The 27,185-nt window shown below is 37.8% G+C and overlaps 3 protein-coding genes across 11 annotated transcripts in view; all 3 read right to left on the minus strand.

Moving 5' to 3' along the window:
- wnk4a (WNK lysine deficient protein kinase 4a) overlaps positions 1–2,344 on the minus strand; it is a 75,443-nt gene extending 73,099 nt beyond the window's left edge. For all 4 annotated transcript variants that reach the window (XM_047377229.1, XM_047377231.1, XM_047377228.1 and 1 more), the window contains exons 1-2: positions 2,184–2,344; positions 1,326–1,988 (exon numbers count right to left, since the gene is read on the minus strand). In XM_047377229.1, coding sequence (XP_047233185.1) covers positions 1,326–1,955 — 630 coding nt within the window. In that variant the 5' untranslated portion in view covers positions 1,956–1,988; positions 2,184–2,344. The remainder of the gene's footprint in view (positions 1–1,325; positions 1,989–2,183) is intronic.
- A 1,937-nt stretch (positions 2,345–4,281) lies between these two features.
- vps25 (vacuolar protein sorting 25 homolog) lies at positions 4,282–12,246 on the minus strand. The gene is made up of 6 exons (XM_047376109.1): positions 12,092–12,246; positions 10,981–11,126; positions 9,267–9,320; positions 9,083–9,171; positions 6,581–6,656; positions 4,282–5,104 (listed from the first exon to the last, which is right to left on the minus strand). Exons 1-6 carry the CDS (start codon positions 12,235–12,237, stop codon positions 4,992–4,994), a joined length of 624 nt encoding a protein of 207 aa, XP_047232065.1. The 5' UTR covers positions 12,238–12,246; the 3' UTR covers positions 4,282–4,991.
- Positions 12,247–14,153: 1,907 nt separating this feature from the next.
- The window catches only part of arhgap27 (Rho GTPase activating protein 27), a 51,065-nt gene continuing 38,033 nt past the window's right edge, over positions 14,154–27,185 (minus strand). For 3 of the 6 annotated variants that reach the window (XM_047377418.1, XM_047377413.1, XM_047377419.1), the window contains 15 exons: positions 26,752–26,832; positions 26,513–26,635; positions 25,177–25,257; positions 25,001–25,063; positions 22,462–22,529; positions 20,257–20,341; positions 19,737–19,838; positions 19,439–19,537; positions 17,690–17,795; positions 16,588–16,722; positions 16,096–16,194; positions 15,924–16,001; positions 15,703–15,834; positions 15,460–15,565; positions 14,154–15,226 (listed from right to left, as the gene is read on the minus strand). In XM_047377418.1, the coding sequence (XP_047233374.1) occupies positions 15,049–15,226; positions 15,460–15,565; positions 15,703–15,834; positions 15,924–16,001; positions 16,096–16,194; positions 16,588–16,722; positions 17,690–17,795; positions 19,439–19,537; positions 19,737–19,838; positions 20,257–20,341; positions 22,462–22,529; positions 25,001–25,063; positions 25,177–25,257; positions 26,513–26,635; positions 26,752–26,832 (1,536 nt within the window). In that variant the 3' untranslated portion in view covers positions 14,154–15,048. The remainder of the gene's footprint in view (positions 15,227–15,459; positions 15,566–15,702; positions 15,835–15,923; positions 16,002–16,095; positions 16,195–16,587; positions 16,723–17,689; positions 17,796–19,438; positions 19,538–19,736; positions 19,839–20,256; positions 20,342–22,461; positions 22,530–25,000; positions 25,064–25,176; positions 25,258–26,512; positions 26,636–26,751; positions 26,833–27,185) is intronic. The other 3 variants (XM_047377414.1, XM_047377417.1, XM_047377415.1) reach the window with 3 other exon arrangements.

Here is a 27,185-nt window from a genome sequence, read left to right on the forward strand (position 1 = left end):
TCACTTTTTGTTACTTTACAACCACATTTTCAGTGTTTTTTATGTGATGCCCCAACAAAAAGTGGTGCATAGTGGCAAATTGGAAGTAGTGCATGGTTTTCAGTTTTTCCGAAATAAAAATCTAAAAAAATATATGTGTATTTGTATGCAGCCCCTTTTACTCTGATATCGCTGAATAAAATTCAATACAACCTTCAGCCTTCAGAAGACACCCATTGGTGTATGATTTACTGGAACTGGGCACCTACCAAGACATAGCCGTCCACCTAAACTGACAGGCCAGCAAGGAGAGCATTCATCAGAAAACCAGCCAAGAGGCCCATTGTAAATCTGGAGGAGCTAGACAGATCCATAGCTCAGGTGGGATATCTGTTGACAGGAAAACTATTAGTCATACGCTCCTCAAATCGGTCCTTTATGGAAGCGTGGCAAGAAGAAAGAAATTCATAAGAGGTCCTGTCTAAAGTTTGCCACAAGCCATGTAGGGGGCATAGTAAACATGTGAAAGGAGGTTATCTGGTCAGATGAGACCCAAAATTTAACTTTTGGACCAAAAATAGGGATGCTTTCTTCAGCTGGGTTAGGGATACTGGCTAAAGTTAATAGGAAGATGAGCGGGCCTAAAAAAGGGCCATTCTCAGAAGAAAACCTGTTGCTGCAAATGACTTGAGACTGACCTGGAGGTTCACTCTTCAGCAGGACAGTGACCCTAAACATACAGCCAAAGCTACAAATGGTTCCGATCAAAGTATGTTCACGTGTTACAGCAGCCCAATCAATGTCCAGACCTAAATTCAATTGAGAAGCTGTGGCAAGACCTCAAAACTGATGTTCACCTGCACTGTCTTTTCTGACTGAGCTTGAGCTATTTTGTAAAGAAGAAAGGGCAAAAATTTTTGTTTCTACACGCGAAAAGCTGGTAGAGATATACCTCGAACCACTTGCAGATGTAACTACAGCAAAACATGGTTCTACAAGGTATTCATCCTGCAGGTCTAAATACAAATGTACTCTACACTTTTCAGATTTTAATTTAGAAAACATTTTGTATGTATCATGTTCCTTTCACTTTATCATCATGCATTATTTTTTGCTGATCACTTAAAATCCTAGTAAAATACATTTAAGTTTGTAGCCGTAGCACGAGGGGGGGACTATGGGCTCTGCAGTCTAGGTTTGGGGATCTTATACATTAATTGTTTAAAAGATGCAGGAAATCCATTAAAGTCCACATAGTGATAAACAATGCCTGAATATTATTTAAATTCTTGCTTTCAAAATAAAGACAATACAACTATGAAATTAGGAACTATATGCCCACCTACCTGTAGCTCACACCATGCCACCTCCACTGTTGTTTCCGTGTCCAAACCTTTATACACAGTCTTGAAGGAACCCCTGCCGATCTCTATGTTGAATTTGAGATATCTTCCATCAGGAGAGGTTGCCACAGCTTTGGTCTCCACGTCCTCCTTCTCCTCCTGTTCCCACTGGGTGTCAAAGGTGATGCGGGACAGGACCTTGTTTTGTCTGTTCTGAATCTCGTTGTCAGATTCCGAGCTGGCATCGTGAGTCTTGGATCTGCGTTCCGATGGCCAGTTTCCTCCGGAGGACCCCACCGCGTCGGGCTCCAGGTTGCCTGAGGGCGCGTCGGGGTTCGCGTCCTGGCTGGGAACGGGAGACAGCTGCTGCGGAGACTCGTCCGCTTTTTCCTCCTCCACTCCGGACTCTGCGAGCGTCAGGATGTTCTCAGCCGACCAGGACAGGGCTTTGGAGAGGGCGCTGCTGTAGAGGGGTGGATCGATGTCCATGGTGATTTTCTGCAGGCAGTAGGAGTTCCTCCGTGCGTTCAAGCCGTGCGTCCTGAGCACGGTGCGGGATAAGCAGTCGTCCGTCATGTCCACGGAGAGGCCTGGGAAGCCGCGTCCTGGGATCTCAACCTGTGTGTGAGACATTGTGGCCGCTTCAACGCCTTCCAGATTTAGAGCCTAAATGTGGAAATTACATTTGGCACATTTGGACAAAGCAGAATCATTACATCCAAGTTTCAGGTCACATTTCACTGGCGAAACACAAGATCTGGGTTGAGATTAATCACATCTGACTAATGTAAATCAACGCCTATGTAACTTCACTGAAACAAAGTGAAGAATGCACAAATAAAAATGTATGTTTATACTTACTCGTTTGTATGAAGGTGTCACCCATGAACGCGATGCGCAAATTTAACGCATAGTTAAAGGTCTCAGTTAGGGTTCCTTTTCTCTGTTTTTCAACCTCTGGTCTTCGCAAAAACCTGAAGACATAACCTCCTGTGAAAGGACGGAGCAGCCAATATCAACAAGTCTCCAACTCCGCCCACCGCAGCTTCTGACGCGCAGATAAATCCATCCAGAGGGAGCGATTACATTCTGATCTTTCAAGTAAATAGACAAATAAAAATAAAAGCAGAAATATAATAAAAACGGAAAAAAATACTATATAAATTATGGAAATATAATAAAAAAATATTCTGATCTTTAGTCAAAAAACTAAAGAGATGTAGATAGATAGATAGATAGATAGATAGATAGATAGATAGATAGATAGATAGATAGATAGATAGATAGATAGATAGATAGATAGATAGATAGATAGATAGATATTGAAACTACATAAATTAGTAATAAGAAATAAATTGAAATATTGACACTACATAAATTAGTAATAAGAAATAAATTGAAACTAAAAAATGTATTCTGGTCATATTTAGAAACACTGAATGTAATCCAATAGGTATTTACAGAGCATTGTCCGTCATATTATAATTACAATAAAATACTTGGGTTCAGTGTAAAAGGGCCATGCAATTAAGAAAGGGGATTTTAACAGGAGGGGCTCATGCATCTTAGTTTTAATATTTGTGAGTAAAATCCATATTTCAGCTGAATTTACACACAACTGATCAGTACTTTCACTTCTACTTTTAAGTCTGACCTCATTTTATTACCCTGGATGAGCGAGCAGAGATAAGCAGCCCTCAGGGGAAAAGAAAGGGAGCAATGCTGGGCTGGCCTGCAGGGGGAGCTGTAACACGAAACCACTATCAGCCAAGGCCACACTCGGGTCCACCTGTGCCACATGTGCACTTACAGGGTTTTATCAGCAAACACACAGAAATATACACGACTCCCAGGAGCGGCATCATCCTCATAGCACATGATGTGAGTGGACCATCCAGCATGCTGTCATTCAGCACAGCTGCAGCCAGAAAGGGCCTCATCACGAAGCATTCACTCTGCACGTCCCACAGAGCTGTGGTCAGCCTGGCAGTTACAAGACTGTGCAAGGGTTTTAAACAATCCCTCATTTCTTTACATATCCTTTCCAAGCAACCACCTTATTGTAGTGCTTTTTTTTTGTGTGTTCTTGATTAATAGTTCTGCAGGCAGTAAGAGGATTTCAGTTTCAGCTAAAAGTCTAGCTATAGCAGATGAAATCCACATAAGACTTCACCAAATAACAAACATTCCTCTGAAAATGGTTAGGAGTGTCAACATCGAAAAAGATTTTAATGACCTTCAGAAAGTCTGAAGAACTATTGATCAGAACCAATTTAAAAGTGGTTGCACAGTTGTGTACATTGTCTTGCAATAGTACTCATATTCCCTTGAATGTTTCACATTATCCCACAAATTCCAAAGTGCTTTACTGGAAAACTATGTGAAAGACCAGCGAACACTAATGAATAACTGAAGTGGAAAAAATGTTGAAATAAAAATCTGAAAGGTGTGGCATGCAGCCACTCTGACTCAATAATTTGTAGAACCACCTTTTACTGCAAATCCAGCTGAAAGCCTTGTAGGATATGCCTCTATCAGCTTTGTACACCAAAAGAATGAAATATCTGCACATTCTTCTTTGCAAAATAGGTCAAGTTCTGTCAGACTGGATGAAGATCATGTCTGAACATACATTTTCAGGTCTTGATAGGCATTCTCAATTAGCCTTGACCTTTCAAACACTTGAAATATTTTTTGATCTACAGCCTCCTATTGTAGCTATGGTTGTATGTTTCTTCTGGAAATGTCTTTCTTTCAACAAGCGCTTGAAATGATTGGTGTGCACAGTCAATTGTGCTCTCGACAAATTGTCCCACCTCAGCTGTGGACCTCTGCAGCTCCTCCAGAGTTACCACTGTCTGTTGGCTGCTTCTCTGATTTCTGTCCTTGCCCAGCCAGTCAGTTTGGGTGGACAGATTACTCAGGTTTTGAAACACTAAAAATAAGAGAATGAAGCAAATTTAACAAATTCCTCATTTATTTTCCTGTAGGATATGAAAAAAAAAGACAGAGAGAAAAATAACAGGAGCGTCACAGAAGCTACAGTACAACAGGATGACGGCAATCTGTACACAAAGTCCAGTATTATCACACTCAGCTGGGTTGAGCTAAGATTGCCTTGAGCCTCTGTGGTGTTCCTCCTCTGGAAGCATTTATTCATAAAATAAAAAAAGTACCTCTGGTCTTGTGTTCTGGGATTTCTTTGGAAATTCTGTCAGGGAACAGAGGAACAACAGCCGAGCCAAGCTCCAGAGCTAATCATACAGAGTAAATTTGTTGACAGAGAAGATGGAAATAGGACTAATGGCATTAAAATCTAAATGAAGGAACTGAGTTACAGCTAGTGGGGAAAGGTTTCCCCTAAAATATCCAGACATGATAGTGTTCAGTCCCCTGATACTCATTGCATGTTTAAATGGCAACAAATGTCACCTGTGATAACTTTATAAACAAGGTGTCACCTCAGATGCCTTTCGCCCCCATAAACAATATTGGTTCTCTTCCAGAAGGAGAAGGCCGTGAAGCAAGAGGCAACTACAACAAAAGTTAAAGAACCAGCATCCACCAGACTCTGCACCGATGTGCGACCTATCCACCCTTACATGGACACATCTGACTCATTCGCCTCGTTTCCCTGTCGGAGTGTGTGAGTGTGACTCTAGCACCGCATTAGAAAAACTTGACACCTTTTCCATCATCCATGGTGATGATCTCTGCTTTTCCTTCTGTTTGTAAAGCCTGCAGGGAGCGCTGCAGCATCCAGTCCTCTAAACCATGGAACTCTGCAGGAAAAACAGGATTGATCAATAACACTATTGTTGGAGCGCAGCTGTTGTCCAACTATAAAGTTTGTCAGCTTGTTCATTGAATTTCCAGTACTCCCTGTTTGATTTTAAAACCTCTAAGTTGCATTCAAGCCATCTAACCGAAGCCTAGAATGCATCAGTCAGATTGCTTTATTTATCAACGTTTTTCAACTGTAAGTATTTTTTTTTACATTTTTTTTTCTTGGGCTTGTCAAACACTTCGGATTCAAGTGTTGGTAAAATCACAAATAAGAGGCATAAGGAAAACGTTAATCTTACAAGACACAAGGACATAAGATGTTCTAAAGTATACAGGTCCATCTAAACAAATTAGAATATGAGGCAACAGTTCATTTATTCCAGCAATTTAATTCAAAAGATGAAACTCATCTATAGTTATGTTCGATAAAGTAGAATATGCGTTCCCATGAGGCTTGTTGATCAGAGTAAATGTACCTTTTGAAAATAACCTCCTTTAAGCAGGTATTAAACCTGCTTTTCATTAAGCCTACGTTTCTGTATCAAAAATGTTTTTTATTTTATCTGATGTAATATTCTAATCTTAAAGGTTGTCTTTTCATTAGCTGTAAGTGGAAAATCATCATAATTCACAGAAAATAAAGCTTGAAAACATCTGTCCAGGTGTAATTAAAGCTATATAACGTATTTGTTGTGTCTTTGAATGTAGGTAAAGGTAAATCGACCGATGTTTTTTACTGTGCAAGTTATGGTAGAGGAAGCAGAAGCTCTGGAAAAATTATCTTTGTGTAGAGTACGAGGGAACAGTAAAACACATCTAGCTCACCACCATTTGGAGTTTGTGATATGATGTTTTGGTTCATGTTTAGATCAACTGCAGGTTTCAAAACAGGCTCTAGGTCACTTCAATTAAATTCACACATTACCATATCCTCCCCTCCTAGTTACATTTTAACGCCATGTTTTTAGCAATTAAGTATCAATTCAACTCTCTTAGAAGTTCAGCATTTTGATGGATTACAGAAATAAATATTCATAAAACAGGTGACATATATAATTTAATTGTACATAATTTCTCTAGATTTCTTTTTTTTTTTTTTTTGCTTTTATTGTGGTTCTAATTCCTGTTAGAGCCAGTCAACCCATGAAATATAAGAAATTAGGACCTCGATAAAACCAAAAACATCTCTGAATAACTTCCAGCTGACCCACATTATTTATTGGAGTCACATAACCACATTTCCTTACAACAGACTACAGAGATTGGAGGGAATTGAACCACTGGTTGCCAACTTGGCTACTAATTGACACATGGTTGGTATGAAATGCCCCATGGTAGAGAGCTCCATGTTGTACCCAAAAATGATTGGATAAGACACAACCAACATTGCGAGTGTACGAAATAGAAAAGAGGTCAAATGAGCAGCACCTTGCAAAATAAAATCCACCAAACAAATCAGTGACGGGCCATACCTTCACCACTTGTGTCATCACCATTGGAGAGTTCATAAAGTGTAAACACAGAGTTGTTCATGCCATTTTTGGACACCTGTGGAAAAAGAGTAAATATGCAATCACAGAAAATGCATAGGGCATCCTTAGCTTTTCTCTTTGAAAAATAAAAAACAAAACACATTGTTCAAAATGAGCACTCTTCTCTTCTAAGGATGCCTTCTCTTACAGACCTCTGCACTTGAGCCAGACCTTTTATGCGTTTCTCCATCTGTTCTAACTTGAGGTTTTGTGGAACATTTTAATGTACCCTCATTATTTAAACTTTTTCAGACAGTCTGAAGATCTTTGGTACGTTTATTTAACTCTAGACAAAATGTGTGACAATAAAACATACGAAAGCACAGTAAAAGAATAAAGAATGGAGAGCAGATAAAATAAGCTGCAGAGAGACATTCGCATGCTTAAAATAAAAAAATATATAACAACAGCCATACGGCATAGAGACCTGGTCTTCATTCAGGAATAAACATGGTGAATATGTGTAAAAAGTCTTAAAATAAATGTATTTCCTAAACACGCAGCATAAACTTAAACTGAAATCTATATGGACTTCATGCTTCATGGACCCCATGCATTCAGCTGTTGCAGAAGTGGAGAGCTCCTTCAGTGAAAGTCAGCTGCATCCTAGGTGCACACAGGAGCGTCATCCCAGATCCTTCCCTGCAGCAGCTGTTAGACTATAACCATCCAAGCTCCCAATAAACTCAATCAGTGTTACCCTACTATTATTTACTATTATTAATAGTCTGTTATTGGTTTTTTTTTATGCTCAATTATACAGGCACATTTTAGGGCAAGTAGTAAAGATGTGTGAAAATGTGGTGCAAGTAAAATGACAATAATATTTTTTATAAAATCCTTTCAGATGAAAATCTGATATTTAACTAAAAACTTCTGTGAGGCGCAGTGGTCTTTATAGATTCTCAGCCTTTGAGGTCAACAAGTGCATAAATGAGAGTTTTGGTCTGTTTTAGATAAGTAGTTCCTTCTGCTGAGATTAAAGAAATCTCTGATATTTAAAGTTTTGCCACAGAAAGACAAACAGTGTGGTTTCCCACTCTTAAGAGACAAGACAGAGAGGAGATTCTCATGCCATCTACATATCTTTGTTCGGTTTTAGCGAGCTCTGATTTTGCATGGACTCTCCATCTCTAAGACAACGTGAAGATTTACTATGGCAATAAATGAACCATCATGACATTAAACTGAATAATGAAACCTTAGATTACCCTACAAAGACCGCTTGGTTGATAGAACAGGACCAGTTGTTTTGGGTTTTTTGTTTTAGGGAGGGAGCCAGGACATCACTGAGAAAACAGAGACTACACAAAGCAAGAGACTAATCGGATTTTCATCCTATTGCGAGTTATTTTTTAACTTCAGACGCAGTATTAAATAATGATGCTTGAAGTTAACAAATAATGAATAATTCAGCAACAGAATTTGAACTTTACAATCATAAAGGAGACTGTTATTGTTGGGGTTATTAGAAAGATTTTTAATGAGATTAGGGTACAGAATGTAACATTTCTATTGATGCGTCCTGAAATCCCCTAGTTCTGATGCTCAAACGTCTTCTCTTTATATTTTGCTCTTAAGAAGCAATTTATTTTAATCTTTTAAATAGCCTTTATTAATAGCTCTTACGATTTTTGGACTTTTGCTTCTTTCTCGCTCATTTTCAGTTCAGTATTTGACCAGTTTTGAGTCTAAAAAAAAGAGATAACCTATCAAATAACCAATTTTACATCTTTCAGCACGTTATTGGTAGCCTGTCACACAGAGGGAGTCTGTAGTTGAATCTGTAAATATAAAAATTATATCTAATTATATTTTATCTTTAACAAGCTGTTGAAAACTTGGCATGCAATGAAACCAGTTATTAGACTTTTGCCCTTTCATAACAGGAAGTAAAGTCTGGAAAATAAAGCCCTGCTCCATGCTCTATTTTCTTTTTTCCATACTTATCTAGACCTGGAAAATGACAAAAGCCATTTCCAAACAATTTAAGAGAGCACAGGAAACCTCTCAGAGGAACGAGTTTAAAATTGAAATCTGACATTAAATTAATCATTCTTTTATTTTTTAGCACAGCACAGACTGCTGTCTTGATCAGGTACTGGACTGAAAATATATGAGAAAACAGCAAGTCTTCAAAAAAAACAAAAACAAATCAGCTTGGAAATAATAAAATAATTAGATTTTGTGTCTTTTGAACAACATTAAGGAAATCAGATTACCACAGAAAAACTGACTTACTGTAAATCAATTATTTCAATATTTCTATATCCATGCTGGTTTAGAGCTTTGATTATCTCAGAGGTTTCCATGACATAATGAAAGAGCAATAATGCCCAAGAACATGTGAGTGGAGCAACATTAATCTCTTAGTGCTATAAATAGATCCTCTCACTTTACCAGCCCCAGAGACGAGACGACAAGATACAGTCTGTAACTCACCCACTGGTATATTAACTTCCCCCATTCCTCCGGTCGTCTCCACATGACTAAACACCGCGACTTATTTTTGTCCAACCATTCCAGGTTGCCTGAAGTCAGAAGTCACAGACAACAAGCATGTTTATCCCTGCTGGAACTGACAAACATCAAAACTGCAACACCATAAAGACAGAAAAGTATTTACCTTTTTTCCTCAACTCTTCAAACACAACTTGAATTGCTTCCACGGACAGTTTTCCTGGACATGCATTAAGGTTGAACGAAACTCACATTTTAGAAAGGCAGAGATAAATCAAAAGGGTAAAAATCACGAGAGGAATGAAAGCATTTCATCTGGTAGGCTAAAGCTGCAATATAAAGGGAAAACCAAAACTGTCCTCAAAAGCCAGAAAGATCTAAGGTCACAGTCATTTGGATCAACTGTAAGATAGTAAAAGGTCAATTAGCTTTCATTAGCCATTTAAACTAATACAATGGCCACGAATGATATTATAGAAGCCTTTTTCCAGTAGCAACAGCCCTGGTGAAAGGTTTACATACACTCAAAAATGTTCAAAGTGATTATATGTCTCTTAGCAAGTCGCAGAGAAGTCAAACACTTTTACGTCTCCTGACTTTGGCCCCTAGAGATACTGCAGAGTTTATAAATTAGATTTCCAGCAAGGGGCTGGCTTTTAAGGACATTTTCACCAGCTCATTCCGCCACCATGATGTCGGCCATAATGTTTCATTCACTTTTGGAATCATTGCCTTGTGTGAATACCAAGCTGTTTCCCCAAGTTTCATCCATCTAACCCAAACCCACCCTCAGATGAAAGCAAGCTGGTTATTATGTTTAAGAACAATGAAGAAACCATTAAGGCTCAAGCCCATTATAAACTGGGAAATGCTGGGACATCCATGTCACTGTCCAAAGTGAGGCCAGTTTACAAACAATAAGGACTAAGAATGTATCAGGGGAAAAGTAGCTCAAAATTGACACTTTTGAGCTTGATTTTTGTTTTTGGCAGCACTATTGGCCATTTTGTGTTATTTTCCCAAAGTAGGCAGACAGGAAGTGGGGTGGAGAGAGGGGGGAAGACATGCAGCACAGGTCTCCGGGGTCAGGACTCAAATCTGGGACAGCTGCGTCGAGGACTGAGGCGTCCATATATGGGTCGTGCGCCCCACCGCTACGCTACACCCAGACACCTTCAAACTTTATTGAAATGTATATCTACTGTCAAGCATGCTCTCATAAATATAGGTGTTTTGCATAGATTGGTTGGAATACTAAAGATGAAAGACCACCTACAAATTCTTCAGCTTCACCTTAAATCAACGGCTATCTTGGTAAAACGTGGACACACCTGGATTTTACAACAGAACAAGGATCCCTCACACACATCACAGCAAGGTTTGGAATTAAACTTCTGGAATTGCCTTTCAGAAGCCAACGTCCTCAATCCTATTTATAAATAAAATGAAATAATAATGCTTAAGAGTACAGTCTGTGCCAAGAAACCCACCAGTTTAAATGAGCTTGAGCAATTCTGACAGGATGAAGGGTCAAATATCCAACCAGAATTATGCCATGTTATAGTTGATGGCTATAGATATGTGTGGTTCCTCTTCAATTTGCTAAGCCATCCAAATATTAGTGGTTGTTTGTGTGTATGTGTGAGCTGGTGTTCACAGTTACTACCCTCTGTAAATTTAAGAACATCGTTAAACAAATTCAAACTGGTCATATCATAAAATAAGAAGAATTACAAAGGTTGTATTTTTATAGTCATTCAAACCTGCAAAATAAAATGTTCAAAACAACATTAAAATATTGACATTCATGCCCTGATGAGCAAATTTAAACTCTTGACTGGCGCTGTGTTAAAGATAGTGGAACTGTACTTTCAGGATACGTTCTATCTTCTTGTTGTTGAATACGGGACTTTCCTGCTCTTCCATGACATCCACAGTGTAGAGCTTGTGATGGCGGCAGTAAGACAGAACCAGGGAACACCAGGCCGCCAACTGTTTCTGTCTCGTGTCAACATTGGGCTGAAGTCTGTCCAAATTTAAAAAAAAAAGGGACGGCCATTTCCGTATTAGGATGAAGACTCCAAAACTGGTAACGGTATGGTTAACACAACTGGAAACAACTAATTTAAGTATAAAAAGCACTGATGAGAAATTTTTTGGAAATGAAATTAGTTAAAATTTTTGTTACTACATATTCACTACACAAAACTGGTCTTTGTTTATCTATTTTAATAAATATATATGGTTAAGTATTTACTTTAAAAAATTTGAACAACTGACCCAAACAGAGGAGCTGACAGCTGTCTCATAAATTTCACAAAACACACAAATAGCTCACAGAGCAAGAGTATTCTCTTCATTGCATTACATTTCTCAGTTTATCCTGGATTTATTGTAGTTTTTCATATAGTGATCTAAGTATTACTAAAACTAAATGCTGATCATCAGGCACAAGGGAAAATAGCAATCCAAATCAGCTTCAATCATTTGGCTAGGGACAATTTTTTATTTTGTCATACTTATAGATTAATAGTGGTAAGGATAACAGTTTTCCTCTTGTTACCATCTAGCTGCAGGTGTTAAATCAAAACATGTTACTCCGACAGATAAAAAAAATGAAAAAGAGCTTAATCACTGTGAGGCTGAAATGTCACTGTCAGTGAGTTAACGTAAGCAGGAAAACGTCCTATAAAACACATTATAACTCAACATAAACCTACAATAAAATATTTTTTACATGTAATCAGATATTAGCTCAGGATTTGATGTAAATTCCGCACTGACCCAAGCCAATAGTTGCTGTTTAATTAACTTTACAAAACCTGCGATTGTAAATTCACTTCCTTAGCAATCTTAGCCAAAATTAGCTTTCTAACGTGATGCTAGGCCGAAAAATCAGTGCTACTTCGTATAGCTGCAAAAATAAAACAATGGTTAATAGCCACGCTTGAACGCTCTTTCTATACGGTAGTTATTTAAAGTCTTACTCACGTAAAAAACGGTGGGAAATTGTATTGCCAGGGCCACTCAAAACTCATCGCAATAGATGCGGTGTTCACTGCTGACAGCGTCCGAAAGAGCGTCCGACCACACAAATGGTTCCGGCTTAGCACGCATCGCAGAGGGAACCAGACCATTAGACGGAAAAAAACGAATGTACCAGATTTATTGAAAAACTTTAAAGCATTTTTTATCCGTATTTCATCGCTGTGTAAGAAGTACTTACTAAGTTGATTTTTTACCCTTTTTTTGTTTATTTCAGTTACTTTTTTTGGTAGTGGAACACATGTTTTTTGATATGAATTGCAATCAAGAAGAAGGGTTACATTACAGCATATGCAAGAATTACTAAGAATCGTGGCATTAATAATACTGATAAATTGTATGAATTATTGAACGTATAAGTTGTAACAAAACGGTTTTTAAGTATGCCACCGAGTGTGAGTTCACACACACTTTACTAAATTAAACATTTGTTTCCATATTCAGCTTTTCAAAGAATAAAGCGTTCTAAAGCACAAACAAAGTAGCCATTGGCAAAGTAGGCCAGTAATTTGTGTTACAGTTACAGATTCAAAACCACTAAAGGTTTTTACAATATGGTTTAAAGGCATTTTAGTGAGATATCAGAATAGAAACCGTAGTGACATTAGTTTTCCCCGGTTGTTTGGAGCACAGACTAACGGGACGTTCCACCTATTGGTGAGCACTGTCAGTCAGCTGGCTGAAAGAAGGCTGCCTTTATGGCACTGCTGTTTTAAATCTGCAGATGAGAAGCTAAGACCAGCATCTGTTAAGTAGCCAGCTGCATGCTGGCTACCTGAGCTGATAGCCTGACTAATTAGCCAGCTAATACTGTATATGCTGGTTAAACTGGTTGTATTCTGAAAAGAGAAGAAAGTGTATATTTATCTGCATGAAAACTACTACTACATTAGTAGACGTTCATCCTGCATTTTTACTTAAGTCTGAAAATCAAACTCACAATAAAAAAATTTTTATAGACAGCATTATGATAACTATAATAATCGATATATTAAATTACTTTTGCAGCAGTAGAAAAAATTGTTGCTTTTATAAAAAGTTAGATCAGTTAACCCAATTGTACTTTCTATTTCTGTGTAGACAATGAAACTTTGCTATAAAGTTATCACACTGGGAGAATCTCATGCCTATGAGTAAAACTACAGATTTTTACAGTTTTCTTCTAATCCTAATTGACACTGCTGAAAACATATCTTCTGCTGATTTACTCATTTCCTTCACAAATTGTATGTGAGAAGTTCATAGCTTAACATTTCTTGTTGCAAATTTAAAGGAGAAGGTATATGGCATTGTCAAGACAAGAGACACCAGGTGCAACAATGCAGACAAGCTGAAGTCCACTGTTAAAGCAACCTGGTCTTTTTCAACCCCTCAGCAGAACCACTGGCTGCTCACCTCCATGCCATGCTGCACTGATGCAGTAACTCATGAAAAAGGAGCACCAACCAAATACTAAGTAGACATACTGTACCGTACATGGAGATACTTTTCAGCAGGCCCACATTTCTGTGTTAAAAATGTTTTTTTATTGATAAAGATTTTCAGAGAAACATTTTGGGTTTTCATTAGCTATAAGCCATAGTCATCACAGTTAACAGAAATAGATACTTTAATTATATCACACTGTGTGTTAAATCAAAATAATACATTTTTCTTTTTTAGATTGAATTACAGAAATACAATGTTTTGTACTCATTTTTTTCCTGGTGTAACCAACTAGAAAACAGTCTTTTAAAGTTAACGCAATAACTTAATTTGCCTGCATTTGAGCTGGAGTTTGTTAGTAGATTCAACTAGTAATGGCCTGTTTGTCCAGTTGCTGCTTGTGGACAAAACAGAACATCACCCCTTCCCTGCCTCTCCCAGTCTGTAATAAATGTGATAGGTATAGCTGGAAGTAGTACCCCAAATAAAACTCTCCATAGGGCCTCACAGAATCAGGACATCTCTGCATTTAATGTTAAATATTTGACACATTTTTATGTAAAAACAAAATAAAACCTCCGTATTTTATTTTAAAAGTTAATTTATTATAGAAAGAACTTGCTTTTTCCACCAATGTGCAGCATAAATATGCAATTTATTACTATTTACAGGACATACAGTGATGCTAGTTTTCATTTTCTGTTTTACGGTTAGATTAAGTTTATTTCAAAATGTCAATAAATCACGATTTCATCTTAATGTGTCGTTATCTTACAATCTCTTTAAGTACAGCATAACTGAAAAATACTCTTACAGTCTTATAATCTACATCTATTTCATTTTCTACTTCAGCCCAATGTATTGGCAACAATTTCAGTATTAATACATTTCTATATTACAATAAATTCAAGGGCAAAGGTGAGCAAAATGGAAAATAGAATACAATATCAGCTATTGCCATAATTGAGATATTGAAGCATCAAATCCAAAACAAATGTTAGAAAGATGTCAAATCTTTTAAAATAAAGATGAAAGCTAATTTAAGACAGCATTAATGCTTCCCAGGTTAAATCTGCCTCATTTTAACATTGTGGCTTAAACTAAAACAAAAAAGCAAGAGTCTAAACAGGAGAAAGTGGCTTGTGAGGTTTAGACAATTTAGAGTCTCAAAGAGAGAAAGCAGTTTGATACAGTGCTTCTTTCTTTGAAGAAAAGTCAAATCTGTGCAGTTCAGACACATTCCTACAATACTAGCACAGACAGTTTGACAGTGCGAGTGACCTCAGGTGAAAAACATACAGAGCAAAGACAGCTGAAAATCCCATTTCATGGCAGGTTATTTCCAATAGGACCTTTAATTTAATCCAGAAAACATATTGTTATTTAATTTTACATGTGGCATTGAAGCTGCTGATGTGCATGCAAAGGGAAACCTTAAAAGAAAAGGGGTCAAGCTCTTAATACACGTTTGTCCAGCTTTAGCTACAGTGGAAGATACAGCTGTATTCATTCAGGATGAACTCCACGATCTGGTTCTGGAAGACCATGTGCATGGTGATGTTCGCTGTTTCAGTCTCCGGCCGAAGCAGCGTTGGGCCGAACACAATGGCAACGTTCTGTACGGTCATGCGATTATCCCCCCCACACTGGATTACCCTGTCGTTTGCAGAGAGACAGAACAAACAGTCTGTCTTTAAACTACAATTTACCCACCAGCACCACTAAACATTTTTATTCTTAGCAGGAAAATTATGTTTTTTCCCATTTCCTTAATTAGATTGTCAAACTCATAATCTTGTTTTAAACTTCTAAAATGTTCCAAACTGTAAAATGCTAAAACTGTACAATGTAATACAAAATCAGCCAAAGACAAAAACAATGATTCAAACCTGTGTAAATGTCCAAAAAGTCGCTTCATAGTGTCATGGTTTGCAGGAGGAAGTGATTTGACCAGTTCATAAATGTGAGACAGTTTTGTGCTGTAATCAGATATTCCTAGAAAAATGGGAGAATATAAGTCATTGATAAATACTGCATAAATATGGAGCAATCATTAAAAATAAAGAAACCCAATGAAACAAAGGTTTTGCGAATTGTTTGATGAAATTAGGAAGAGTGAAAAAGTTGCTCACTTATGGCTGAGATGAAGTCATTAAAGTGGCTGTATGGAAAGAGAGGCTCAGGAAGCTCTCGGAAAAATAATTTCAGTGCTCCAGTGATGACATGAACGTCTTCCCACTGACCATCTTCCAGGTCCAGTTCCTCTGTTTTAATGAAACATGTGCAAAAGGCATTACAAACCCAACAGGGGGCACTGTTGTTTAAAGTTAAAACATATCATAAGGGAGCTCACCATGATCTGCCTTGAAGCGAAGCTTCTGTATGACTGCAAGGTTCCCACTAACTCTGTACAGCCCATCAATGTCTAAGCCTGTAAATCAACACAGCAGCTCCTCTGAATTAGCTGTTTTCATATAAAAAGAAAGCAAGATTCAAATCTCATTTAGCTTATCATACTCACGCACCTCTTCTCTCTACTGCTTTAATACATTTCTCCACAAAACTGGGAACTGTGGTTCTCTCCTGAGCACACAGTGTGGCCAGATCACAACCAAACACATTGTCTGCACAAAAGAAGATCATTATTATAAGCAGCATGAAAAACAAAGTTATTAACAATCTTTTTATTACACAGATTGGGACAAAAAAAAAAGCAAAAATTGCAAGAGTGATTGAGATACATGGACCAACCTTCACAATTACAGGCATTTTTTTTTTGCCTAAGTACAGCATTTTTTATTCTGTTCTGATCTATTCTACTTTATCTATTCTAATATTACCTGCAACAAACTTAATTTTGTCCAATTAAACTCTAAATCTTGCCTCCCTTGTGAAAGTAAACACTTAAAAAGAGTAAAATGTACCTCAAACAATAAAGCGACGAATATTTGAATGTGTAGATTGTTTCTATCAGCCATCAATAAAATCATTGGTTAGATGTCCTTGCATGAACTGACCTCGGATGTATCCTTTTTCTTTGACTGACTGCAGCGTTGGGCGCTTCATGAGGAACTTCATCAGCTTGGTCCGAACCTTCTTCGGGTCTGTTTCCCCTGCTGAGCTGGGCAACTGTGACACGCTTGGCCTTTGAGCTAAAAAGAAACACACAAGCTGTTTCAAAGGCTTCTTGTAAATATAGTTCTCTAAAGCCAGGTGAGTCTAAAATGGGTTTGGTGTTCCCATGTCAGTGAACTGTGTCTAGCCAAAGCGTCTCCTTCCATTGGCACGTGCTTGGAAAACGAGGCAACAAGAAGGCATCCTAAACAGAAGCCAGAACCACCTTTCTGCCTCTTGATGTGGATGAGCAGTGCTCTACAATGGGCTCTCCATAATTACAGAGCTCGTCATTTTATATCTAAGGGTGACTGTAGCCAATCTACAGAGGAAGCTCATTTCAACTTCTTGTATACAGCATCTCCCTCTTTTGGTAATGATCCATATTTCATGGGCATATGATAAGTGAAGATATCTTGCTTACTTTTGCCACAAACAGGATCGAAGACAAGGAGCAGCCCCGGAAGGTCCAGTAAGCATGGGAAACAAGCTCAACTTTGTGCCGAGAATGCGAAAACAGCTCCTGTCTTTGACTATACAAGCCCAAAGAGCTCTTAGAAGCGCCCCCTGTACCGCTTGCACACAAAATACCTTGGAGGACACTGCTTTAAGTGTTCACCAGATTCACAAAACACAAGGAGACCAGACAACCAAATTCATGTGACTCCCTCAGCAACAAGGATAAAGATCTGGTCTGCTGTTCAATGGCCAGGAGGAAAGCCACACGGCTCTTCCTGAATGTGAGGTTTAGTTGAAGCCTTGTGTCCAACACCCTAGCATAAATGTTCCCAGTTTGGCTGAATCCTAAAACATGTATCTAGAACTTCATTGAAGCCAACCAAACTTCCTTCTCTATATCCTCTCCATAGTCCTCCCACTCCTGATTTTTAGCTTCTACAACCGTAGAAGATGTAGCCCTTCTGGCCATCTTGTACCTGTCTGCTGTTTGTTCCCAGTGACAAGCAAGCTCAATTTAATCAGAAAAGCTTTGCTAAGTTAACGTACGTTTTTGCTTCTCTACACAACCTCCGGGCTTGTCGTCTCGTTCTGCAATCCCAATTTTCTCATACAGGTCTGAATCCTCTTCCTCAGCCTGGTGGTCCTGGTAGTCCTGATGAACAGAGAAAAACACTGGTGAAAAAGGAACATAGATTAACTTTGTTTTCAAACTGTGCAAAGTAAATTTAGGACTAGTTTTTATTTACAACCAACTTTACCAATATTTGGGTGAGTGTATTTAGGTGCCATTTGCCATTTAGCCACTAGATGTTCTAAAACATGCTGAATAAAAACAAAATGTTTTTTTTTTTTTTATCTTACTTTGTGTTAAATAAAAGGGAAAAGAAACAAAAACACAACAAAGCCTCTTTTGTCACAGTAAGTAGAGTAGAAACTATCTTTATCAAAATGTCTTTCTGACTTAGATAAATTATGTAATTAAGATATTTTATTGTTTGTAAAATTAGCAAACCTCTTTTCCTGGTCATTGACTAAATCCAAAAACTAAACCCAAATACCGATTTAACTTAATTATAAAAAATAATCTCTGTAGTATAACGGAATATATTTTTGCTTTACTTAGTAACATAAGTATGTTAAATTAAAAAAACTAAACAAAAAAATTGCTTTTTCAGTAAAGTTTCTGAAGTTTCTCTAATGACTTTGAGGCTGTAGTCTATACAGCAAGCATCACAATAGTTATTGACAACATTAAACAACTATGAAAATCTGTTTGCACTCTCCTCTAGGATCTGGTAATGGATATGGTAACAATATGTTTTAATTTTTAATTCCCTAAACAAATAACATCAAGCCAGTTTCATTAGCAGATTTCTTTATCAGGTTTGTGGGAAGACTTAATGTTGGGAAAAAACTCCTGCTCTGCATTAAAAGCCTTATACTTTTGTCACATAAACAAGCAACCTAATTATTTAAACAAAACTACAACAGAGAACATATGATTACCGCCAGTAAAAACCAAAAAATCAAATTAAATAATAAAAAAACAAAAAAGGTGTCAATGAAAGAAGAGCGTTCAATTTTACAACGTAACTAAATTCAATTTATGGCCTTTGATGGAAAAGCAGGACATATTTCACACATTTTAAGGCCTAAAAGGGAGATGATTAAAGGTAAGAGGGTTACTGATTTGGATGTTTTAGCCAACTATTTCAATCTTTGTTTTAAAGCCAAACTTCTTTAAATATTTACTTTCCCTCATTAAAGGGGCTGGGAGGGAATTACCCTATCTCTAACAAGAAGGTTTTGATTTTAAATACATAAACATGCAATTTTAAGCCAATAAGCAGAAATGTTCTGCAGAGTTGCAGGGATGGTTTAGCCACATTGTAATAACACCTAAATTCCTCAGCAAGAGCTTCAGTGGCCATATTTAGGACTCATTGTAGATCTCTTTGAGGTCAGGATTTTATATGGCTTTTTCTGACCTTACAGAAGAAATGTAAAACAACATTTAAGATGCTCAATAAAATTCGTTGGTGGCAAAATGGACCTTTTTAACCTGAAGTCACACCCATCTTATGTTGTTTCTCACGTTTCCTGGTTTTATGAACAGTTCCTCATTTTCTGCCTGTCGCTTCAGGTTTAAATATAAACACAAGTGTAAAATCAGTCTTTGTGTGCTGCAAAAAAACAAACAATCCTGATTTGCAAATTCAAAACATTTACATAAGAGCTGCGTTTTTGTCATTGAATTTCTTCCTGGTGCTGGCTCTGGTCACTGAAGGGACTTACGAGCTGACGAATGGTGTCCAATAAAATGTTGTACCAGTCAGTGATGATGCTTTCTGTATCGTACTGTACAAGAAACTCCACACCATTCTTCCCTTTGAGCTGAAGGAGGAAAAAATTACACCAAAGAGGATTTGATCAGTTTCTTTAAATGACTCCAGTCCCAGCTTTTTTGAATGTATATAATTATGTTTTAACTGACCAGTGATTAAACATCGGCACAGCTTCTATTTGCTCAAGACAAAATCAACCACTCATTGGCCCACTTAACATTGCTTTCAGTGTTAACAAACAGACGCACCTCTAAAACATGCTTTTTACTGGATTTGTCCTTTGTGGCCCAGCATATCGTAGCGCCCTTCAAATCCACCGTGAACTCTGGAACAATCTGATTGGTCTTGTTCTGCGTGGTGAAAAACAAGCGGAAAAAAAAGATACAGCTGTTAACCAAACTGACTGCACCACATTCCAAGAGGCAAGCTGCAGTTAAACAAAAGCTGCGACCGTCACTGCCAAAGTGTGCTGTGGCCTATGCTCTGGCTTCTGATATTAGAGACACAACAGCCAATTCACTGCTGCAGTTTAAGGTTTCATTTGTTTTATTCGAGGGGTTTACAAGTGTACATGATACACGGGTGTGATTGGATGTGGTTTAATCTTTTTATTTTTTCTTAACTCTGGTAGGATTTGCGGAACGTTAAATTAGCAGGTAATACAAATAGAGCCTAAAATGAACGCACAATGAGCACTTGTCCTCCTTGGTAGTCCTTACATAAAGCAAATGTACCCTTCAGTGCGGTATAATAAAATGTCAACCGTACCACGGTGCCTGGTGAGGATTTGGGGTCTTTGTGGAACGTCAGAACTCCTCCATGGAGAACCGTCCATGTTGGAACCCAGTTTTTCCTGGAAAAACAAGGACCATGTATAGACCAGGTGCATCTCAACAAATTATTACATTACCAAACTGTTTATTTATATCAGTAATACATTTTTCAAATGTAAAAATCCTGTCATGTAGATTCATCAAAATCAAGGTGACATATTTCAAGCATTTATTTCAGGTAATTTTGATAAATCTGGCTTACAGCTAATGAAAACCAAAAATTCAGTTTCTTGGAAAACGTGAAAATAACGTAGGATACATAAAAATAGATTTTTAGTACAGAAATTATATGTGTTTGCCACGTTTGCAATCACAGGGTTGACTGCTGACTTAACAGTTTTCCAGGAAACAGTCAGTGACACCCTCCACAAAGAGGGTAAGCCTCGAAATGCCATCGGTAAAAATATGTTAATGGAAAGCTTAGCTAAAGAATAAAGTGTGGTAGAAAAAGGTTGTGCAGACAACAGGGATGGCTGCACCCTTGAAAGGATTGTGAAGCAAAGCCTGCTCATGAATTTGAGAGATTCACACGGCGTGCAGCAGTCAGAGCTTCGAAAGCCACCACACAGATATGTCAAGGACGTGGACTACAACTGTTACATTCCTTATGTTAACCCTCTCCACAACCAGAGACAATGTCAGAAGTGTCCTGCTATGGGCTAAAAAGAAAAAGATTGGACTGCTGCTTAGTGGTCCAAAGTCCTCTTTTCAGATGAAAGTTAAATGTTGCATTTTATTTGGAAATCAAGGTCCAGAGGAAGAATGGAAAGACACAGTCAACGTTGCCTGACGTCCACTGTGGGGTTTCCACAGTCAGTGAGGATGTGGGGTGCCATGTCAAACCTGCTTTAATGACCATGTTATCACTGTGCTGAAATAGCCATCAAACTGGGCTGACCTAAACTCCACAAAAAACCCTCTTTTTGTCACCGAAAGGCCAAAAAGGAGGAAGGAGGAAGATGTGACACTAGATCCAACTAAGCAGATGAGCTGAAGGCAACTAATAAAGTAACATGGGCATCTCTGATACATCCACGATCAACCTGCGTTCTCTAAAAAGCATGCCTTAAGCAATCTGTAACCAGTGTGGGTTAATTCTATACTCAGATTTTAAATTCCACAAAAAAACAATCTGTGTTCTGCCAAAAAGATGTTTCCAGTAAAAGAAGATTGATAAACTGAAGCCAGTGTTGTCAGTGCCAGAAGTATTTATCACCAACAGTCTTTACAACTGTTATATACTTGGTACTTAGTCATGCCTCGCAATCACATCTACAACTAGTGCAAAACGCAGATGCCTGTATTTTGAGTGAAACGTGCAGGTATGTGCATATAACACCTCTTCTGTCATATCTTCACTGGCTGACATTGGTGCATCAGAGAATAGATTTTAAAATACTTGCGTTGACTTTTAAAATTTTGCCTTTCCTTACAGGCAGCCTGCTCTAGGCCATCCCCAAGAAGAGACTGAAGTTTAGAAAAGGAATGTATTTTCAAACCTTTAGAACAACTTGTCTTTTAACATTAGGCAGGCAACTTTGCTTGTAGTTTTTAAATTGCTTTTCAAAACTCTGCTTTGTTCATTGTAGTATGAGCTATTAAGATTTATCTTAACTTCTTAATGCATGTGCCGTGTTCTAAAATCATAATGTTATTTGGACTTTCACTTACCTTGAGTCTTTATCTTTCTATCTGGCTTTTCCAATGTTGTGTAAAGCATGTTGAATAACTTGGTGTTATTTAAAATATGCCTTAGATTTAAACCCGGGGTTCCTGAACACCTCAGCAGAACCCATCCCCTCCATGCAGTGTAGCACTGATGCAGTAATTCCTTGACTATATTATTAAATGCATATACAGTACAGTACAAGGATATGCTTTTCAGCAGGTTCAGAATTCTGGATTAAATCTTTAGTTGTCTGAATTAGATGTATGCCATAATCATCAAAATTAACAGAAATAAATGCTTAAAAAATAACAGTGTAATAAAGCTATATGTTTATGAGTTCAATTACAGATACATTTTGATGATAGTACACTAGGATGAACTTGTAAATAAAAATTAAAATGCACCTAAACTGTGAAACACAAGAGCATCAAATTTGTAAAAAAAAAAAAAAAAAGCAACATTGTAGCTTACCTTACTTTCTTTCCATTCTCACACACTTTCGTTTTGTTGAGAATTCCAGCTTTATCCAAATTCTGTACCTGGAATTGTATCAGAAGTTTGAATATTTAATTTTTTCCAAGATTATTTGTACTTGTTAGGCTTATGTGTGAAGATGGGCAGGATGGAAGAAACAATGTTCTAAAGGCAAAAAAACACCCTGTGTTAAAAGACTCTGGAGAGGTTGTGAATTGCTCTGCAGTGCTGTGACATCTGCAAAGGACATAAAACTTTTGCATCCTGACCACAAAAATCAGAAGGTTGCAAATAAACACCTAAGCAAGCATGAGACATTTTGTTCTGCTGACTGATGAGTGTATAAAGAGCACCTGTTATGCCATAATGGCCTGGCATGAGGACCTTTTTAGCAGTTGAAAAATAGAATAATAAATGTTATATTCTGAAGTAAACGTCACACAGAGAGTAGAAACTAAAAGGTAGATATGTCGTCTAGATCCAGACTTGCCGGCCAAAATAAAATAGCACAATCTGAAAGTGTAACTTAAAGCGCAACTTTACAAATAGCTTGTAAATCTCACAACAATATGAGGAAATAGAGCTTTTCGATTTTTGTTTCTTTACTATTTTAACTAAAGGAATTCAATATTTTGTGAAATAATAGGTTTAAAACTTGGTTTAAAAGACACCAAAGTGTCTTGAAAGCTGAGCGTTGAAGAGCAGGAAGTTAAAGTCAGGTGGCTTAGGGGAAGCTGTGCAAGATGTAATAACTGATAAGAGCATCAATATATAGTTTATACAAGACTCACTTTAAAAAACCTTCAAAACCAGTTAAGATTTGGGGGCATGTAAATGGTTACATATTTTGTCATCCATGCAGGATGGGGAAACATCTGCCTTGAATAACTTCTCTTTTATTTATTAAAATTTTGAACTTTTGACTATTTTGTATTCTTCCTGTAAATCACAAAGATGTAAAAGATCTTGAATTCTAACAGAAAATCAACAATCTTTTCTTTTCTTTAGTCATTTTTCATGACAGATATATTTTTCACCAAAACTAATATTAGCATCCAAATGCAAACAAATTTTAATTTTGCTTTTGCTTTCAGTAAACACTACACACTGCATTCCTGAATTAACATTACTGAATTTTTTGAGTTTTCTACTACTTGTATGACCCCTTCTCTTTTCCAATGGTTATAATCAGTCTGACAGAGAGAGGTATCCCAATCCTTGTGGTTTTTAGTATAACAATGGCCACCAGTGGGCTCTAGATGAACAAACTTTATCAGTTTGTTATTTTACTTAGTGCCCCTACACGTGGCCCGTTGTGGGGTGGCCAGGCTTTGGCACTCGGTGGTTTGGTCTGGCCTCCCCGGCGGCCCTGCGCCGTTCCGGACCCTTTGTGGGGTGCCTTGAGACGACATTGTTGTAAATAAGCGCTATATAAATAAATAAACTGAAACTATCCATGTAGTTATGCTGCTATAGGCTTAGGCCGCTGGAGGACATAATGACCACTTTCACCCTCTTCGCTACATTCTCACACTACTCTCCAATTTTGCATTATTTGCTGTTTTTTAAGTTTTTAACTTTATGTTCTCTCTGTTTTCTCTTCCTAGAAGCTACACCTGGCCAGACTCTGTGTCTGCCTGTGACACCTTTCTGGAGAGGGGAATTGTCCGAGCTTCTGCTGGCAACAACTTAATGCTCACCTTCTACAGATGATCCACTTGGCCCTGTCTTTTAGTGTTTAACCCTTTCTCTCTCCTAGACATGGCTACTGACTGAGCTTTACTGTGACTAACTCTATGTGCTCTATTTCAGACTCTAACCTTGAAAACTGGCTCAGAGATTATCTGTTCTTTCTTTCTAGGTGAAATGACTAAAGGAGCTACATCCATTAACATTTACTTCTTCTTCCCATAGAAAGTACTCCTGGATCAGTGCTTCTTTGTTCTCTTTGTGTCTCTGCTCTGTTCTCTCAAACCCCCAGTCGGTCGTGGCAGATGGCCGCTCACACTGAGCCTGGTTCTGCTGGAGGTTTCTTCCTGTTAAAAGGGAGTTTTTCCTCTCCACTGTCTCTACATGCTCATCCAGGAGGAGTGAATGCTGCAAGTCTCTGACTGGATGCAATCTGCTGGGTTTCCTTAGATAGAAAAACTTTGTATCCAATTTGAATAAATAACTGAATCTGACTGCACTGTTCAATGGTTAGGATTAATTGGAATGTATGTACCTGACTTTGTGAAGTGCCTTGAGACAACATGTGCTGTGAATTGGCGCTATATAAATAAACCGAATTGAATTTGTATAAATGTATTTATTTGCAACATTGATGCACAGAGATGTTTTTTATATATTTTTGCAGGGAAAAGACTTTCCTAATGTTTACTAATGAGAGGCAGGGTGATTTAAATGGATATAGTATGTATGGAAATGATATTAAAAATGCTTATTAAGCTAATCATCATCACACCTTTTGCCCATCATAGATAGATGCTGTTATCTATGTCTAAAGCTCAGGTGAGTGCTTAAACTAATAACCCACGTTGTAGCGAAGCCACTTTGAGGTCAAATAATAAGGATTTCTCCAGGGTCTAAACCCAACAGCCTTAAGGGAGAGACACAAAACACCATTCAGATACAGGGGCAGATCACTGGGTTTAATGGTTCACTTTATTGACTGTCACACAACTTCAGTGGAAGAGCAAAAAGCCCACTTACGTTATGCTCTGGAGAGTTTCCTGTACTGGAGCTATTGCTGCTGTGGTCTGATGGGTTCCTCAGATGAGTCTGGATGAACCTCTAAAATCAAAACACAAAAGAATATTTTAAGATCAATTATGTAAAATGATCCCAACTGAAGACAAAAGAGCCTTTAACTTCATTTCTGGATTCTGAACTAGACCAAGGATAAGTAGGGAAAAGCTGGCGTATTTTGTGAATATCAGTGGGTAAAGCAATCGTTTTGCAATCAGAAAGTTGTGAGTTCAATTACAGCTTCCTCCTGCAACACGCCTATAATTTACCAGCATTAGTCAAACTAATCTCATTCTGCAGTTATGAGTTTCATGGAGTTAAAATAAATACCCCGCAGATTAAAGCTAAGTGATACTGGGATTCAATCTAACATCAACACAAAGTCAATCAAACTCCTACTCAGATAAGCTAGCTAACTGCTAGTTTGAAAAAAAAGCTAGATGCTTGTCAGATCCAGGCCATCTACTATGCAGAACAATCAACTCAATGCATCATCTAAAGCAGCGGTGTCCAAATTTGCTGCCCTAGGAACCCTTGAAGTAAACAGGACCACAGACATTCAGCAAGTTTTACTCAAAAGCAGACTTGGGCGCACCCATTTATTAAATTTGGTTGAATACAGCAAGTGTTTACATAGAAAAACGGTCCCACATCCAGTTCTTAAGCCACAAGATTTGTTTTCAAGACCAAAAAGAAAGTAATCAACCCTAAAGAATTGCATGCCTTTGTAAGGCAAACATACAAAATCCTTTTTATCCTTCAAGTCTTAAGTGATTCAGGGATCCCTTTTTTACAAGAATCAGAATGCTTTGTTTGTTTCATTAAAATATTTAATGATCACGTTTTGTGGTCTGTGAGTACTTTCACCTTGGACATGTCATATCACATGGCAAAATGTTTGGATACCAATTATCTAAATCAATGATCTAAATTAACTCAAACACAAGACTTTATTAGTAAATTTTCTGTTTAAGTGATCCCCAATGTGCCCTTGAGCAAAATGTTCAACCTCTGCATCCCGTGTTTTGTAGTAAGGAAAAGCACAAGCCCGTATTTGTATGCTGGAAACTCCCAGATGTTTGTGCAAATTTTGCCTCTCCTTCAATTAGAGAGCAATGGAGATGATTTGCCTTGCTAAATAAGGGTTGGACTTTTTCAGTGTTGGCAGATAAACACAGACATACCCACAATACCTGCCTACTGCATAACTAGAGCTTTATATTTAGCTGTTGGACACACCCTGGATGTGTCACACAGCTTGTGCACGTCTGTGAGGGTGTTAGTGTATACATGTGTGTACCCCATCTTCCTGGGCAGTGCAGAATTGAGAAGGTACCCTCGAGTCTCTCCAGTTTTTGATGATGGGCACATTTTCATTCTCATCACCATTCTGCACATTGTAGTGGGATGGAGCTGCAAGGGCCTGGAGGTACAAAAATGAAATTTAACATCATGAACAAAATGGAAAACAGACAGATTCTACATTTTTAACTTAGTTTGTCGGAAAAGTCTTGAAGTAAAGTAGTGAAGGGTTTTCACCTCAGGTAGAGTCCACTCGGACTTGGAGCCATCTCTCAGGTAGTAATAGGTCTGCCCCTGATCATCCACAGACTTGATCCACTGTTGAACAACAGAAACATCTTAATTTGGCTTATTCTGCTGTAATGTATTAAATCAAAAATAAAAGAAACTATAAAACTGAACGTTTTACAGCATAATTAAACTCGGAATTTTTAGAAATGCTTTTCTGAGAAAAATAGCTCTTTTTGGTCACACCCACTAAAACAGGAAGACGCTACCATGCATGGATGATGATGCAACACCTGTAATGGCATCATCTGGAAATCTCTCATGGGAATCAGGGAACTAATTATTTTCTTTACAAAAGAAGACTTTTAATTGATTGGATGTTGAATGGATGTATGGTTGCTTACTGACAACACAGAAGAAAGATATGAAGAGGGTAGAATTCT

The sequence above is a fragment of the Girardinichthys multiradiatus genome, chromosome 10 (genome assembly GCF_021462225.1).
Source record: "Girardinichthys multiradiatus isolate DD_20200921_A chromosome 10, DD_fGirMul_XY1, whole genome shotgun sequence".
In the NCBI taxonomy this organism is placed as follows: Eukaryota; Metazoa; Chordata; class Actinopteri; order Cyprinodontiformes; family Goodeidae; genus Girardinichthys; species Girardinichthys multiradiatus.